General features: G+C 32.6%; 1 protein-coding gene across 1 annotated transcript in view; it reads right to left on the bottom strand.

The window, feature by feature from the left end:
• Positions 1-15,614, bottom strand: part of CSTF3 (cleavage stimulation factor subunit 3) — a 67,424-nt gene that overhangs the window by 36,895 nt on the left and 14,915 nt on the right. The window contains exons 2-3 of the mRNA XM_005890880.2: positions 12,259-12,360; positions 12,041-12,136 (exon numbers count right to left, since the gene is read on the bottom strand). Coding sequence (XP_005890942.1) covers positions 12,041-12,136; positions 12,259-12,360 — 198 coding nt within the window. The remainder of the gene's footprint in view (positions 1-12,040; positions 12,137-12,258; positions 12,361-15,614) is intronic.

Below are 15,614 nucleotides of genomic sequence, written 5' to 3'. Positions count from 1 at the left end.
AGAATTTCTAATCAACAGGCAACTTTCTTTGAAAACTGTACAGGAAACTTCCAGTCATTTAACTTTTAAGTTTCTGTAAACATCTGAGTTTTTTAAAAGGCTCAGAACTAGAAATATTATCATAACTTAAGGTTTTCCTAGAGCAAAATTACATTCACATTTTAGTCATCATGAAATTTCAGATGTCCATACTTAATCAGATAATCATACTTTTTCTCCAGCTTCATTTCCTAACAGCTTAGCTGCAATTCTAAATTAACTACTGAGCTGCTGTTTTCGCAATTAAGAAAAATTTCATGAGACAGTCACAAGTCATCTGCTTACAATACTTCAAAGGACTAGAAGCAAAACAGCTTAAAAACTATCAAGCTGTTTCAATTTCTCAGATTGAGCATGTTTTTCTCCCCTTGTTTAGACTAGTGCTTCTTTCTGCCAAGGATTCTGTGCTTTTGAGATTTCCATTTAAAAAGTCTTGTTCTTCTAGATTTCCTTGACTCACCCTCACATACACCCCCAATGCTCATCAGAGCACCTATGGGGCGTGCCAAGCTAAGTTTGTTTACTATGCACACCTTTACTATGCTACGGACACCATACGTTTGTGAAAATATACAGATGGTGTGGGGCCTGAAAATAAACTATATGACTTTTTTCAGAATCCATAAATTCAACAGGAGAAAACCAAAATTGAAAGAGACACATGTATCCCATTGTTCATTGCAGCACTATTTACAATAGCTAGAACATGGAAGCAACCTAGATGTTCATCGACAAATGAATGGATAAAAAAATTGTGGTATATATACACAATGGAATAATACTCAGCCATAAATTCAACAGTCAATTTTGCTACAGAAAAAGTGTTTAACACTTTAGGCAATTTTATCTGAATATAATCCAGGCAAATATGTTGATAGGTAGGTATCCGTAAGTCTTCAATCTACCAACTGTTGTAGGATGGTTTTAAGGACTTGACATGTAAAACTACTTGACAAAACAGCTTGCTAACAGAATTCTGCATATTTTAATCTGCACAGAATCCTCCAGAAGCTACTTAGAACTGCTAAACTCTTTTATAAGGTAATTTAAATTTTGATATAACTTTATAATGGTTTATATAGAATCAGCTGGACTGTATTAGGAAGATTCATGAAAATATTTCAGTTTTGGGGAGGTACTCAAAAGCGTTTCTTAAATTTCTAAGTCTGGTTAAACCACAAGTTCCAAATAACCGGAAATGCTGATCTTCAATAAACGTGATTTTTCTCATTAATAAAGGAATTAACACTTTCACTTTTTCTTTAAAAAAAGGTGGATATTGTGCCCCCTGACTTCAATCTTCCATTTTTTTCATGAAACTTTGCTTCATGATTTCAAATATTTTAAAGTAAGATCTCCAAAAAATGAAAAAAACAAGTACATTCTGTCCTCTCAGAAAACTTTTACAAAACTTCTATGGGAAGAAAAGAATGAATACAATTCATTAAGCAGACTGAACTGTAATATACTTAACCTAAAATCTAAACTCTGGCCTTGATTTGAGCAAATTCCATCCTAATAAAACTCCTAACTGCTAAATCAGAAATGAAAGGTAAACTTTCTTGTTCTCACATTAATGCTGAATTAATGCAGAATTGCTAATTGCAGCTTCTGTGTTTGAAATTTCTACTTTTTGAAATTAGAACCAAGTACATAGTGCAGAAATTTAAAAATCGTGAAGGGTAAAAATAGAACTTTGCAAAGTAGAATTTTAGAACTAAGATTTTATACAAACCATAAGCTGTGGTTATATATTATTGTACTATGCCATTTTCCAAAGTATTTGTAGCAATTTTATGTCGTTTCGTGTAGCTATACATACATATTTTTTTTCAAAGAATGCAAGAAAAATGTGAGCAAAGAGGAGTCAGTTATGAACCTCCTATTTAGCTATTTCTACAACTGTATTTTAGGTCCTTTGTTAGTATAGTGTGATTAGTAAGTAGGAGCCCAGACTTATGAAATAGGTTATCTGAGTAGAATGTCCCCAGCTTTCCTATTTACCTCTGAGTAGCTTAAACTTTAGTAATGCTGATCTTAGGAAAGCTACTTAAGAATTCTTCAGAAAAGCTGAACATCTGGAAAAAACAGAGGATAATACTTACCTACTTTAAAAGGTAAATTGTGATTAGTCAGATATCTCCTATCAAGTACTTTTACAGTGCCTGGAATATATTAAAGGCCTAATTATTCTTAGTTATTATTGTTTTGGTAAGTAATCAGAATAAAGGAAAAAAATCACGATCAGTAAGATAGCAATTAAAAATCAACAATGGATTTTCTAGAATATATTTCACCTCCAAAAATATCCTCACTTTTTTTTCCTTAAATGTCCATAGACTGTCATTTTTCTATGCAATTTAGTAGTTTTGTACATCAACACTTAAAATGTAATATAAAAACATCTGCTTAGTGCTCACTTCAGCAGCACATATACTAAAAAGAAAAAACAAACCATTTGCTTACTTTTAAGAATTCATGTACAATTCTATTAAGAATTTATGTACAATCCTATGCATATTTCGGGTAAGATCCACAAAAATTTTAACTGATTGTAAATATATTTAACTTTGGAATAAAATAATTCATAGTAATAAAAATATAAAAAACCCCCCATCCCACTCTCTAATATCAGGATAGTTATGAAGACATCTCTTGTCTAAAATAGCTAATGGGGACGTTTCCTTTTACAATTTACACATTATTGGAAACAGTATTTGAGTTCACACTCAAGGAAGGGGAAAGGAAAAGAGTGGGAAATAGTATGAAATCTGTTAAAATTAAGAAGAAGATACAGCAGAAAAAGGACCACTATAAGAAGAAGATAAAAAACAGAATTTCATCCATCATAGAAACAGGGAATTTTACAAAGAGTATGAGACAGTTGGAAAAATATAAACACGAGCTGGGTATGAAATTATATTAGAACACTGTTCCTTTTCAGTGGGATAATGAAATTGTGGTTATGTAGGACAATACTGCGTATGTAGAGAAGGGAAAAGTACATATTGAAAAATATAACATTGAGATAAGGCAGAGGGTATATAAATATTTACCATAATATACTATTCTTTCAACTTATTTTAAAATTTCCATAATAAAAAATTGGAAAGGGCAAACAGAAAAATTAATGGCTTCCAAAAGGTCACATTAATTTGAAGAGCTAACAGCAGCAAATCATAGGTCACCAGGTTCTAAATTCTGTGTCATCAGTATTCTTCCATACTATCCTCTATAGACTAAAATTTACAAATTCCTTGCATTTTTTAAAATAAATTACTTAAATATCTTTTCCATACTAGCAAAAATTATCAGATCACTGTTTTAATAATAATGAGGAGAATTCTGACATGCCCCTTAAGATCCATGGCAAATAACTAGCCCAATTATAAAATACTAAATCATAGACATATAAGTTCTTTCAACTTGCAATGTCTGTTCTTTAAGTGTAAATCTCATGACTCTTCCGTGAACTTGGGGAAACTCAAATTTACAACAGAGAAAATATCAATTCTTCTGGGAAAATACCACTTCCATGCTTTATTACCTGTTAATAGAGAAATTATTTCCTTTACAGTGTTAACTTTATACTTGAAACAGAGAATTTAAGCAAATACTTGAAAAACATGGTATTTTCAAACGTAAGTATTTATCTAGATTTTTGACTTTTTTAACCTGTAAAGTCAAAGATCTCATGACTTCTAAAACATATACAAATTCTTACTTGAAATAATTTGCCATTTGATCAATTAAGTAAATCAATATTTCCTAAAGCCTACAAATTGTTTTGAAAACATAAAACCAGTTAAGTTTCTATATGAGCAGGGAAGCAAAGTTTTTAACCTCCCCTGATGATTTGTGATAGAATTTAAAAGCATTACTGACAGAGTATATGATCTACATTTAGAAAACTTGCTATAACCATAATATGCACAAATTTGGTAAGTCATCATCTTTTCTAACTGCAAGTATCAGTAAACTGATCAAAAGGGAAAACAACTGAGGGCAAGGAGAAGCCAGTACTTTCCAAGTTTTCAAATAAAAATAAGCTGAAATTTGCATAATTAAGTACATATTTATATTCAGTAATACATATACTGAAAAGCCCTAGAAAAACATGACTGATTCAGGCAATAACTGTTAAGAGTTCAAATGGAGTGGGCAGTTGTTGAGAAACAGGATCTTTACAGAGTCTCAAAATATCTCCCCATTATTTTATTAGTTATAAAAGTAAAAACAGTAAATACACGGTCAAGGAAAAGGTCAACACTGATATCACCAGTAAGAGGTAAATGAACATCATGTGCCTCTGATGAGGACACACAACCACCTGCAGCTTTTCAGCTGTAGTGAACAAAACCTGAATTTAATAAAGGAATAAAAAATTTAAGACAGAATTGTTCAACATCCAAGGAGACTGGAGAAGAATGACACCTATATACAATGATCTTGGATTAGATTTTGATTAAAAAGACTGCTATAAAGGACGTTACTAGAACAATAATTAAAGTAGAAAGTGGACCGCAGACTAAACTTCTAAGTTTGTGTACGTATGAGAGTATCTTTGCTTTTAGCAAATGTATTGTCATGATGTATGCAACCCAATCCCTTATGGTTCAGGAAAACCAGAACTGATAGTTATTTAAAACTGACATTAGTTATTTAAAAAAGCTGCTGTAAGCACTGTTTACAATAGCCAAGACGTGGAAGCAATCTAAATGTCCACAACAGAGGAATGGATAGATGTGGTACCTATATACAGTGGAATATTACTCAGCCATGAAAAGAATGAAATGCCATGTGCAGCAACATGGATGGACCTATAGTCATACTGAATGAAGTCAAACAGAGGAGAAACGTCCTATGAAATCCCTTATATGTGGAATCTAAAAAGAAGTGATATAAATGAACTTACAAAACAGAAACAGATTCACAGACTTGGCGAACAAACTTATGGATATCAAGGGGAAGGGATAGTTCAGGAATTTGGGATGGACACATACACGCTGCTGTATTTAAAATGGATAACCAACAAGAAGAATCTACTGTATAGAACATGAAATTCTGCTCAATGTTATATGACAGCTTGAATGGGAGGAGAGTTTGAGGTAGAATGGATACAGTAAATGTACGGCCGAGTCCCTTTGCTGTCTACCTGAAACTATCACAATATTGTTAATCAGCTATACCACAATACAAAACTTTTGTTTTGTTTTGTTTTTAAAGGCTGCAGTAATCCTTTCAAGCCACAGTTTAAGCGGCCATCTCTTAACACATGAAGACTTCCTTAAAAGCCGATTCTTGAGTTTGGCACTTAGGTGATTATACTGTGTTTTTAAAAAAAGAAAGTTCATGGAGTTAGAAAATCAGGCTTCAAAACCCAGAAATAAAAAAAAACAAAAACCTGAACAAGTTTAGTAATGCAACCCTAAATCTGACCACAGATATAATAGTCACACTGCCAAAAATACTACAAGAATGGATATCTCTAAGATTACTTCCTGACAGATTATATATTGACTGATAAATCACAACATGACATAGTCAAAAGAAAATGCCTTTATACCCAGACAAATATAGTAAGTATTCTGCTAGGTATGAAATATACTCATATAGCAATATGATTCAATTATTGCCCTCTAAAGAAAGCCTCAGTTACCAAAACTGGCTGCCAGAAACAGCTAACAATAACAGATCCCACATGGCCATTCTTTGGAGATTGAGTCAGTAATGCAGGTGTGGTAAATGCAAAGCCTGAATGGTTTAAAAGTTTCCCAGGTGATCCTAAAATTGTGTTGTTTGCACACTTTGGCTCAAATGGGTAACAATCTCGATTTAATTTACTCATGTATGAAAAGGGGCTAAGCTAATTCATCTTCTAGCTCTAAATCTGATTGAAATGTAACCTCCATCTTGACTTTAAATATGCAATATAGAGCCAGTTTGTTGGATTAAAGAATTTTCAACAAAATCATCAATATGCAAGTCATTACCTTTTCTTTAAACTCAGTTATGAAAAAGTAAGTTATGGAAAATGTCATCATAATACCATTCCCCTTGTTAATATGTGAGGTGATATATGTTAACTAAACACTGTGGTAATCATTTCACAATACATACATGTATCAAATCATTTTATTTTTATGTCTTAGACTTATAAAATGTTGTATGTCAATTATATCTCAACAAAACTGAAAGAAAAAAAAGACCATTTCACATATAATCTTTAGACAGAGACTTATAATAGTGTTATCTGCATATGCCAGAGCTAAAACTTTGTATTTTTTTAAAAAGGTTGTAACAAACATGTTCTGTAATATGAATCAAAGTATTAGGGAGATTAAAAATAGCTTTGGGACTTCATCTTTGGATATTTTTACAAAAATATTTCATACCGTCCTTGACATCAGATGGTTTTCAGAACTATCACTTAACATTTCAAATACAAAATTTTTCTTTGGAGGTTTCCTAGCATATAAAATGGTAAAACTTACCCCAGGTTATGCTTCCCTGAGTTTTGAAAAGTCGTTTAGTTTCTCAACAGGTTGTAATCATAGCAAATATTCACCATTTTGTTGAATTTGCTGTAGAGTCTGAATACATGGAGGAAAACTTTATACAGAATTCAGTTTATTATACCATTATATTAATCAACTACTTGTTTTCTGCTCCAAAGTTGCTAAGAGCAAAATTGTTTACTAATAAAAATTAAAGTTTAAAAAGTTATTTACAAGCAAATAAATGCCTTCTCGTCCACATTCAGAAGTGTAGTTTTCATAGATATCACTATCATTATTTCAGACATCTTCATTTCTTGGAAATGCCTTGAGCCATACTCATTCATTTAAAAGGAACAGCTGTTTTTAAGTTGAAAGCACATATTAAACAAAATATAAAACAACAAACCTGTTAGAAAACACTTGAGCCTTTATGCGGTCTTGTCTTTTAAGAGGAAGTCAATTAATTGCCACCAGGTTCCCTTATGCTCAGAAGTTAGAACCAAAATCGATTAATTCTGCTTCCAAATACAGGGGTTTCTAACTCCCTATTATTGTTAAGGTCTTAGATTCATTTGTGTTTATTCATGGTTGCCACGTGTTGGAGCATATCTTTAATATCTTTTGTGATAGGGGTGGAGGTTGTATTCCAAATAAATACTCTAACGTCTTACTGATTATAATCCCCAGTAATCAGAAAAAAAAAAAAAAAAAAACAACACAACACCCAATTAAGTATCAAATATTGTACATTAAGTGTTGTTATTCCATAAACGCTCAAGAAATTTAGGCTAAACCACTACCCACAGGGAAACCTCAAACTGCATGATCCAATAGCCCTTTGTTTCACAACAAATTTTGTAATGTTTGAATTTAAACAAAACCTGGTTAGAAATGCCTTTTCCAGGTTTTCAGAATACACTATAACTCTTATGAGATACACAAAAATAGAATATAAGAAAGTCTGGTTAAAAATTGAGTCTTTGGTGGGGGGGGGAGGGAATGATCCTTTTTCCCCAGATTTTTTTATCAGTGATTGCAATGATTATCAATTTGTTTTACAAAGTTAAAAAAATATAAAAATGATCAGGTTGATTAGTACAAAATTTTGCCTGAAAATAAATGGCTACATTTCACATAATAAACTATCTTGAAGATATAAAGAATAGAACCTAAGATTTTTTTTAAGAGAAATTTTGTTACATAAATTAACTATGTCCTTTTGCAAATAGATTATGCAATGCCTGGGGTGAAAAGAAAAGGCTCCAAGGGAAAAAATGTATAGATCATGTTAGTAGAAGTGACAACACCTAAATATCTATGCTACTATAATGCCAGAAAAATGAATGGGATATTTCAGTAAGACCTAAAATAGAAGTTCGCTACTTAAAATAGTAAATGTAAATACTTCCTTTGTTTTAAAAACAGTATGTAATTATTCATATCACTTTCAGGTATTTGATCATCAGTTCAGTTGTTTGCCAATAGTTTGTTTTCTTTTACACTCCTACACTACATTTAAACATGCATGTAAGAAACTACAGATTTAAAAAACATATTGCATTTTAGAGGACACTCTGAATAATCACACAGACATGGACCAACATTTATTACAAACAGGAAAAGAGCAGATCTATAAGAAAAGAGTACAGATTTTTTTAAAAAGAAGACTGCAAGCTGAAGTATAGAAAAGAAGTTGTGATCTATAATTTTTTTCCTGCATTTAAAAATCACATTGCTCAACATGTACAAAACATTATAACACAGTAGTTTAAACTGCTACTTAGAGGAATTAAAACAGTATAGACAGTGGAGAAGTTTATTTCAATTTAGGTCACCCATGATCCATCCTGAGTTCACTTCGATTTTCCAAGAAGAAAGGTATTTTTAAAGGTCATTTTTCCCAAGTAGAAAGGTTATTTTGAAAAACTGAAGTATGTACTTCACATCCCATTATAAGAAAAGGATTCACATTAAAATAGTTTTAATAAAAGGCAATCAATTCTCTATATACTTTTATTAAACAATTACAGCTTTCACAGACAGCAAGACACAATGTTGCTATTATCAGCAGTATTACCTTCTTCATTTCTCCTTCAGCTAACAATTAAAAAATCATCCTAAGAAAATTTCTTATGAATGTGGCTCAATTAAAAACAAATTACTGCTAACACCAAGATATTGTAACTTATATGCTGTCACACTGATTACCTAGCTACATGAAAAGCTACAGTAACCAAAAGGGGGAAAACCAACTTAAAAAACAGAAAAACTATATTTTTTTTCAATTCACTAATACTTAGTGACCATTCTAAAAAGGGGTTCATTATGAGCACTTAGGCTCTAAATGGATATCCCTTAACTTTAGTGTTTAAAAACTCTCATTTTTTAAACTCTAAAATACTGCAGTGCAGATTTTAGACATCTGTCAACTAGAGATGTATTAAGATGTTTCCTTTGCTATTTTCATACCTTAACAATTAAGACTTTATACTTATAACTGTATCACTTAAGAAGAGTCATATTGTTCGCTTCTATGACATTGCTAGACCACATAAAGTAGCATTTTGGAATTCAAGAGGAAAGTAATTCTATGAACTGGAGGCAAAATATGATCTCCTACATAATATATACAATACTAAAATAATTTGGCCTAATTTTTAAATTAGGTATGTATTATATATAGGTATATTAAATATATAGATGGTGGTCCTACATGTCCTTTCATTAGAACGAGAATTTTACCTTCAATAAGCAAAAAAAAAAAAAAGTAGGTAATGAATTAAGGATGACATTTTAAAGTTCAAATTTTACAAAAGTATCTAAGTATTGCTAAATGCTCACTGATATGAGAAAAGATATACTGGCAAATATTAAAAATACCAGATAGTGTTATTAACTTCTTTACTAAAAATTATTATAATGTGCTCCCATTTCCAATTGATATTCCAAGTTTAAAAGCAACCCTCTGACTCCCCAAATCCCCAAAACACCACTCCCCCTTGCCACTTTGTTCCTAAGCAGGATTTTCAAGAAGTTTCTCTGGGGAAGAAAATTATCTCATTTTAAAAGATGTATGTACTTTCTATTAGAAAAGAACTAAATGTATTTGGACTCGCACACACTGATTTAACTGAACATAAATAAAAGAAACTTTACAATTTTCCCACCATGAAGTACTGAGTTACAACAAATGTCTTAACAAAACTTTATTTTCTTGAGAGTGCATACAGGATGTTATGCAAACACTGTTAGTAGTTCCTTTAATGTGAAGACATTCTTATTATTACTTCAGATTTAATGCATCATAAATAGGCTACGTGTCTTCTTCAGAAATATTAAAGGCTACATTGAGTGATTAGGCCAAAGAAAACTTTAGCCCCTCACAGACTAAACAAAGTACATATGTGAAAATAAAAAAGAACACATTAGGAAAGAGAAAAACATTGCTCAGCATATGCATTTTTAAATTTGCATTCAATGTAACATCTTAATTCCTAAACCAGAAATAAAAATTTAATGAAATACACATATATATTCTGTACCATTTTTTTTAATCAAAAGACGTTTTACACATACATTCATATTTGTGTGTCCAGGTGTGTGAAACTTCAAACATTACCAACTAAATAAATGTCAGGCAACTGCTAACAGCTCTGAAATAGTATGTGAAATGAGCCAATTATTTAGACAACTTCAGCCCTTTGGAATAACATCTGGTCTGTCTTAGAATTTAGTTTTTATTTTTAGCTAGGAAGTGGAAGAAATAGACTCACTGTGCTTTATGCTTACAGAATGAATATCTAACAGCTAATTTCAGTTTAAATTATACCATAATAAAATGAATGAATTATAATTGAATATCTGAGGAACTGAAAGAAATTTCTAAAACTCAGAACATACTATTTCATTATACCATGTACCAGTTATGTTAATTTCTGATGAGTTTGCAGAATATCTGCATATAAGCTAATATGTAAAGTCAAACTGGAATGAAGACCAAGTATATGTAGATGATCCTGGCTTCAGCATACTTCAGACAGTTTTATTCACTCACCTGGTGAATTTCATGCCAGTATACTCTGATGATTAGAAATACTAAGGAAGGAAATGGTCCAAGAGGACAGGTGATAAAACCTTAGGGACATGGTCTTGGTCCAAAATCACAACCAGACTCCACATAAGATACAATCTCTCTCACACATACAAACACACAAACACACATACCACATACACAATCACACAGAAAAACTTCAACACACACACACACAATGTTCCTGCTATTGTCCAGTAATTCCCCCACTCCCAACATAATACAATATAAACTATAACACAAATACATGAGTACACTGTAGCCTCAATTTAAATCTGCAGTTAGTTAGGTCCATTCTGAGGGACACATCACAGGTGACACTGTGCTGTGCTGAAGTCTGTTCAGTACTGCTGACTAAAGCCCTTTGATTTGTCCAAAACAGACCCACATATTATAAAATTTCAGTTATTGTGAAAATGTTATGACGAGGCTGCAGTGTACTTGATTATGTTGAGAATTTATATTATAAATTAATATTCAAATAAGAATACCTCATAAGTATAAATAAGTTATAAAAAGAAATGGATATCAATTTTCAGCTTAATGTGGATTATCAGCTATTCCCATCTCACCCCATCTCATTAATGTATCACCACAAAAATGATTATTTGGTGCCAACTGTTATCAATACATTAACATTTTATTATCATCTTGATTGCTAATTCTTATCTTCAAAAGTGAACATTTCCGTTCTAATCATAAACAAGAATGGGGCCTTTACTCTTTAAAATAAAAATGCCTGACTTCAAATTTCAAGACAGTTATAAAGAAAAAAAAAACAAAATAAAAACAAAAAAAAACCCAATCAAAGTATCATTGGGTAAATTATGATTACATAGGTTTGAGTTCATATTAACTTATTACTGTATAATGTAAACTTTATCCTACAGAAAAACTTTAAAAATTACTGAAGTGCTTACATTTATTGACAAACCATGCATTTTCACAAAATTAAAATCCAAAATAATTTTTTACCTAAAGGTTTCATTTCACCAGAGACACTCAAAACACCCTATGAAACTAAATTAACATTTCGTATTTCCTTATAATACCAGATTCATTTGTAAATAGGAATAAAAAGAAAAATGAGTTCTAAATAAATGACACAGGAGGCAATAAATTGACACATGACAAGTAAATAAAAGGCTAAAGCACTCCAATACCATTGAAACTGTTTTAATGTTGTTGCAACTCCAAAATGCAACAATCATCAGCTTGTAAAGACCCAAATTTCAAAAATTCATTTTAATTACTCCTTCATACCTATTTTACAAAATAAAGGCAGAAGACATTTTAAATCCTCCTTGTCCTACTTGTGCTATCTATGTTCCTAATTTGTTTTCTATCACTACAGTGTATGTTGCAATTCCCATCAAATGCTATATAAGAAAAAATAAAATAAAATATTAACCTCTGCTTCAATGTACAGTTTCCAGAATCTGCCAGAACTGGGGAACTGGGCAACAAGGCGTTCATAAGTCTTCCGTGCTTTGTCTATAGGTTGATTCTAAAATTGAAAACCAATAAACAGCATTTACAATGTTAGGATTATGAAAATATTATTTACTGCAGAACCAAGTAGTGTGATTGGACCCATAGAGAAGGAAATGTAATCCTATATCACTAAACCTGTGCCTCTCGAATGAGAATGCTCCAAGCGTCAAGGTCATAAGGATTCTCTTCTAATTTCTTTTCGGCTTTCTTCACCTTCTCTGGGACATACTCAGCTGCCTAGGGGGAAGAAAAATAATGAACTCAAGTTACTGTTTTAAAAATCTCAGGACTAATTTAATCCAAGCACAATATATTAGTTCCCAGATGCAGTATCACAATAAGAAGCATGAAAACGTCCTCTTATAAAAGAAGCCTTCATTTTCTGTAATCTAAATCACTTGCATAATAACAAATTCAAATGGACACATACCTAAAAATTAAAACATTTTTAAATTTAAATAAACCCATCTCTTTTTTTATGAAATAAAACACGGCAGCAGTTCTCCAACTTTTTAGACTTGGACCCCTTTTATACTCTAAAAAGTGAGTACACCAAAGAGTTTTCGTTTATGTAGGTTATTTCAGTATTTACCACGTTAGAAATTAAAACGGAGACAAGGTTAGATATTTATTCACATACAAATAATAATAAAAGTATTTACATGTTAACATAAATAAAATTTAACGAAAAATAACTTTAAAAATTCATTTAGATGATTATCCTTGTGACATATATTTGCAAATCTGTGTATAATAAATATGGTGGGCTTTAAAGTGCAGCTGGATTTTCACACATGCTTCTGAACTCAACCTACTGCCATATCAAATCATGTAAAAATTCCACTGTACACTCATGAGAATTAAAAGTGAAATAGGCAAATAATGTCTTAAATCTATTATGAAACAGTATGAACTCACAGATCAAAGTCTTAGGAACCCACAAGGTCCCTGGACCAACATTAAGAAACACTGCTATAGAGAATTCATCCTGAATCACAATGAAAAAGCATGAAATGACATGAAAACTTTATTTTGATGTAAAAGTTTTAAAAGCATGATTTACAAACTGTATATACAGCAAACTATATGAAACTGTACTTACAATTGTATACAAAAACTATTAAAGAAATCTACAATGAAAGAGACTGAAAAGACTAAAATAGTTAGTAGTCATGTCTGGGTGATGTGTGGTAGATGGACAGCTGACTTCCCCCCCTTTCTCAGTATTTTCTAAACTCTTTAATAAAAGGTGGTTTTATTTTTATTATAGAAATACAATCTTAAAGCCAATACCTAAAAAAGTAGCCAGGACCTATGGCACACATACAAGCATTACTTTTCAAATTGTTGTTCACAATATTATTTTGTACCACAAAAAGAAACGGATATGAAATACGCCAGATAAATTTGCATGAAGTTTTGTTCTGCCTTTGTGGGAGGACTTCCTGAAATCGTAATACAGCAATGCTGTGCTGTGCTGTCATGTCCAACTCTTTGCAACCCCATGGACTACAGCCCGCCAAGGACCTCTGTCCATGGGGATTCTCTAGGCAAGACTACTGGATTGGGTTACCATGCCCTCCTCCAGGGGATCTTCCTAACCCAGGGATCGAACCCAGGTCTCCCACATTGCAGGTGGATTCTTTTACCATCTTAGCCACCACGGAAGCCCAATGTAGCAATAAATATTAGTAATATTCAAGAGAGGGAAGCATTGCCTCTAACATCTCTTCCCCCCTCACCTTCTTCAGTGGCACTTAATATATCACCAAGCAATTCTGTTGAAATACCAGTTGGGGAAAAAATTTTTAAGTCATGTGTTTAGGTGGGAAAAACTACCTGGAAGAAGTATACTTTCCTTTGGAATAAATCAAGTTTCCACCACTGATAAGTACACATTTAGAAAGGAAAATGTGTTTTAAAAGACTAATGTGACTTTCTATCAAAATTATGATGTCCTACTAATACACACGAGCTTTCAGAAGCTTGCTCAAGAAACTAAAACTGGAAAAGTTTAATAAAGGAAAACCACTGGCCCCACTCATATACTAAACATGATACAGAATAAAAGAGTCCTGCAATGGTGATCAACCAATCACCGGATCAGGATGGTTCAGAAAGAGGATACATGGAAAATTAGCAAATAAAGGTGATATTTGAAATCAGAATGTTGGGTTATTCAATGCATGATGCTAGAATAACTATCTTAGAACTGCAAAGTCAATAAAAGCTGAATCCCAATTTTAACCATTCTATCAAATTAATTTGACAAATCAAAAACATTAAAAACAAAAACACAAGAAAGAACCATCAGAAAATGTACTGAAATTTATCTTTGTGTGGGAATGCTCTTTAAAAGCCTTTGAAAAGAGTAAACTTAATTTGTAAAGTTTATTTACATTTGTCCAGGGGGAAAGTATCACAATGAAAGTGAAAAGATGAACTTGAAAAAAATATTCCCAGCACATATGGCAAAATATTAAATTTATTAATATAACATCTAGTCACTAAAACATCAAAAACTAAAGAACAAAATGGGCAAAGTATTCAAACAGCTCATAGAAAAAGAACAATGAACTTTAAACACTGAAAACAAAACAAATATAAGCCATATAAAATAAGATATCAAAGGTGTTTTATAATTAACACTGCACTGGCAAAGATACTATCAAATCAAATCAGTCCATCCTAAAGGAAATCAGTCCTGAGTATTAATTGGAAGGACTGATACTGAAGCTGAAACTCCAATACTTTGGCCACCTGACGCAAAGAACTGACTCACTGGAAAAGACCCTGATGCTGGGAAAGACTGAAGGCAGGAGTAGAAAGGGACGACAGAATAAGGTGGTTGGATGGTATCACCGACTTGATGGACATGAGTCTGAGCAAGCTCCAGGAGTTGGTAATGGACAGGGAAGCCTGGCATGCTTCCGTCCATGGGGTCACAGAGAGTCAGACACGACTTAAGTGACTCAACTGACTGACTGAGCTGGTCAAGATATGTATAAACAGACATTCTCAAACTGTTGGCAGGAGCAAGCAGTAATACTGACCAAAAGGTAACATGAATATCCGACCCTGCATTCCAGTTCTGGCCACTTATCCTACTCTGCTAAGTCACGTTAGTCGTGTCCAACTCTGTGCGACCCCATAGACGGCAGCCCACCAGGCTCCTCTGTCCCTGGGATTCTCCAGGCAAGAACACTGGAGTTGGGTTGCCATTTCCTTCTCCAGTGCGTGAAAGTGAAGTCGCTCAGTCGTGTCCGAGTCTTCGAAACCCCATGGACTGTACCCTACCAGGCTCCTCCGTCCACGGGATTTCCCAGGCAAGAGTACTGGACTGGGGTGCCATTGCCTTCTCCTTATCCTACTCTACATGTACACAAAGATATGCACAGAATATTCAGCTATGTGGCTGTTTGTTGCTGTGCAAGACTAGGAATAATTTAAATAATCAAAAAAAAAAACTGGTTAAATAAATTATGGAATTT

The sequence above is a fragment of the Bos mutus genome, chromosome 15 (assembly GCF_027580195.1).
Source record: "Bos mutus isolate GX-2022 chromosome 15, NWIPB_WYAK_1.1, whole genome shotgun sequence".
NCBI lineage: Eukaryota > Metazoa > Chordata > Mammalia > Artiodactyla > Bovidae > Bos > Bos mutus.
Note: the sequence above shows the minus strand (reverse complement) of the source record. Positions and strands in the feature narration are given on the sequence as shown.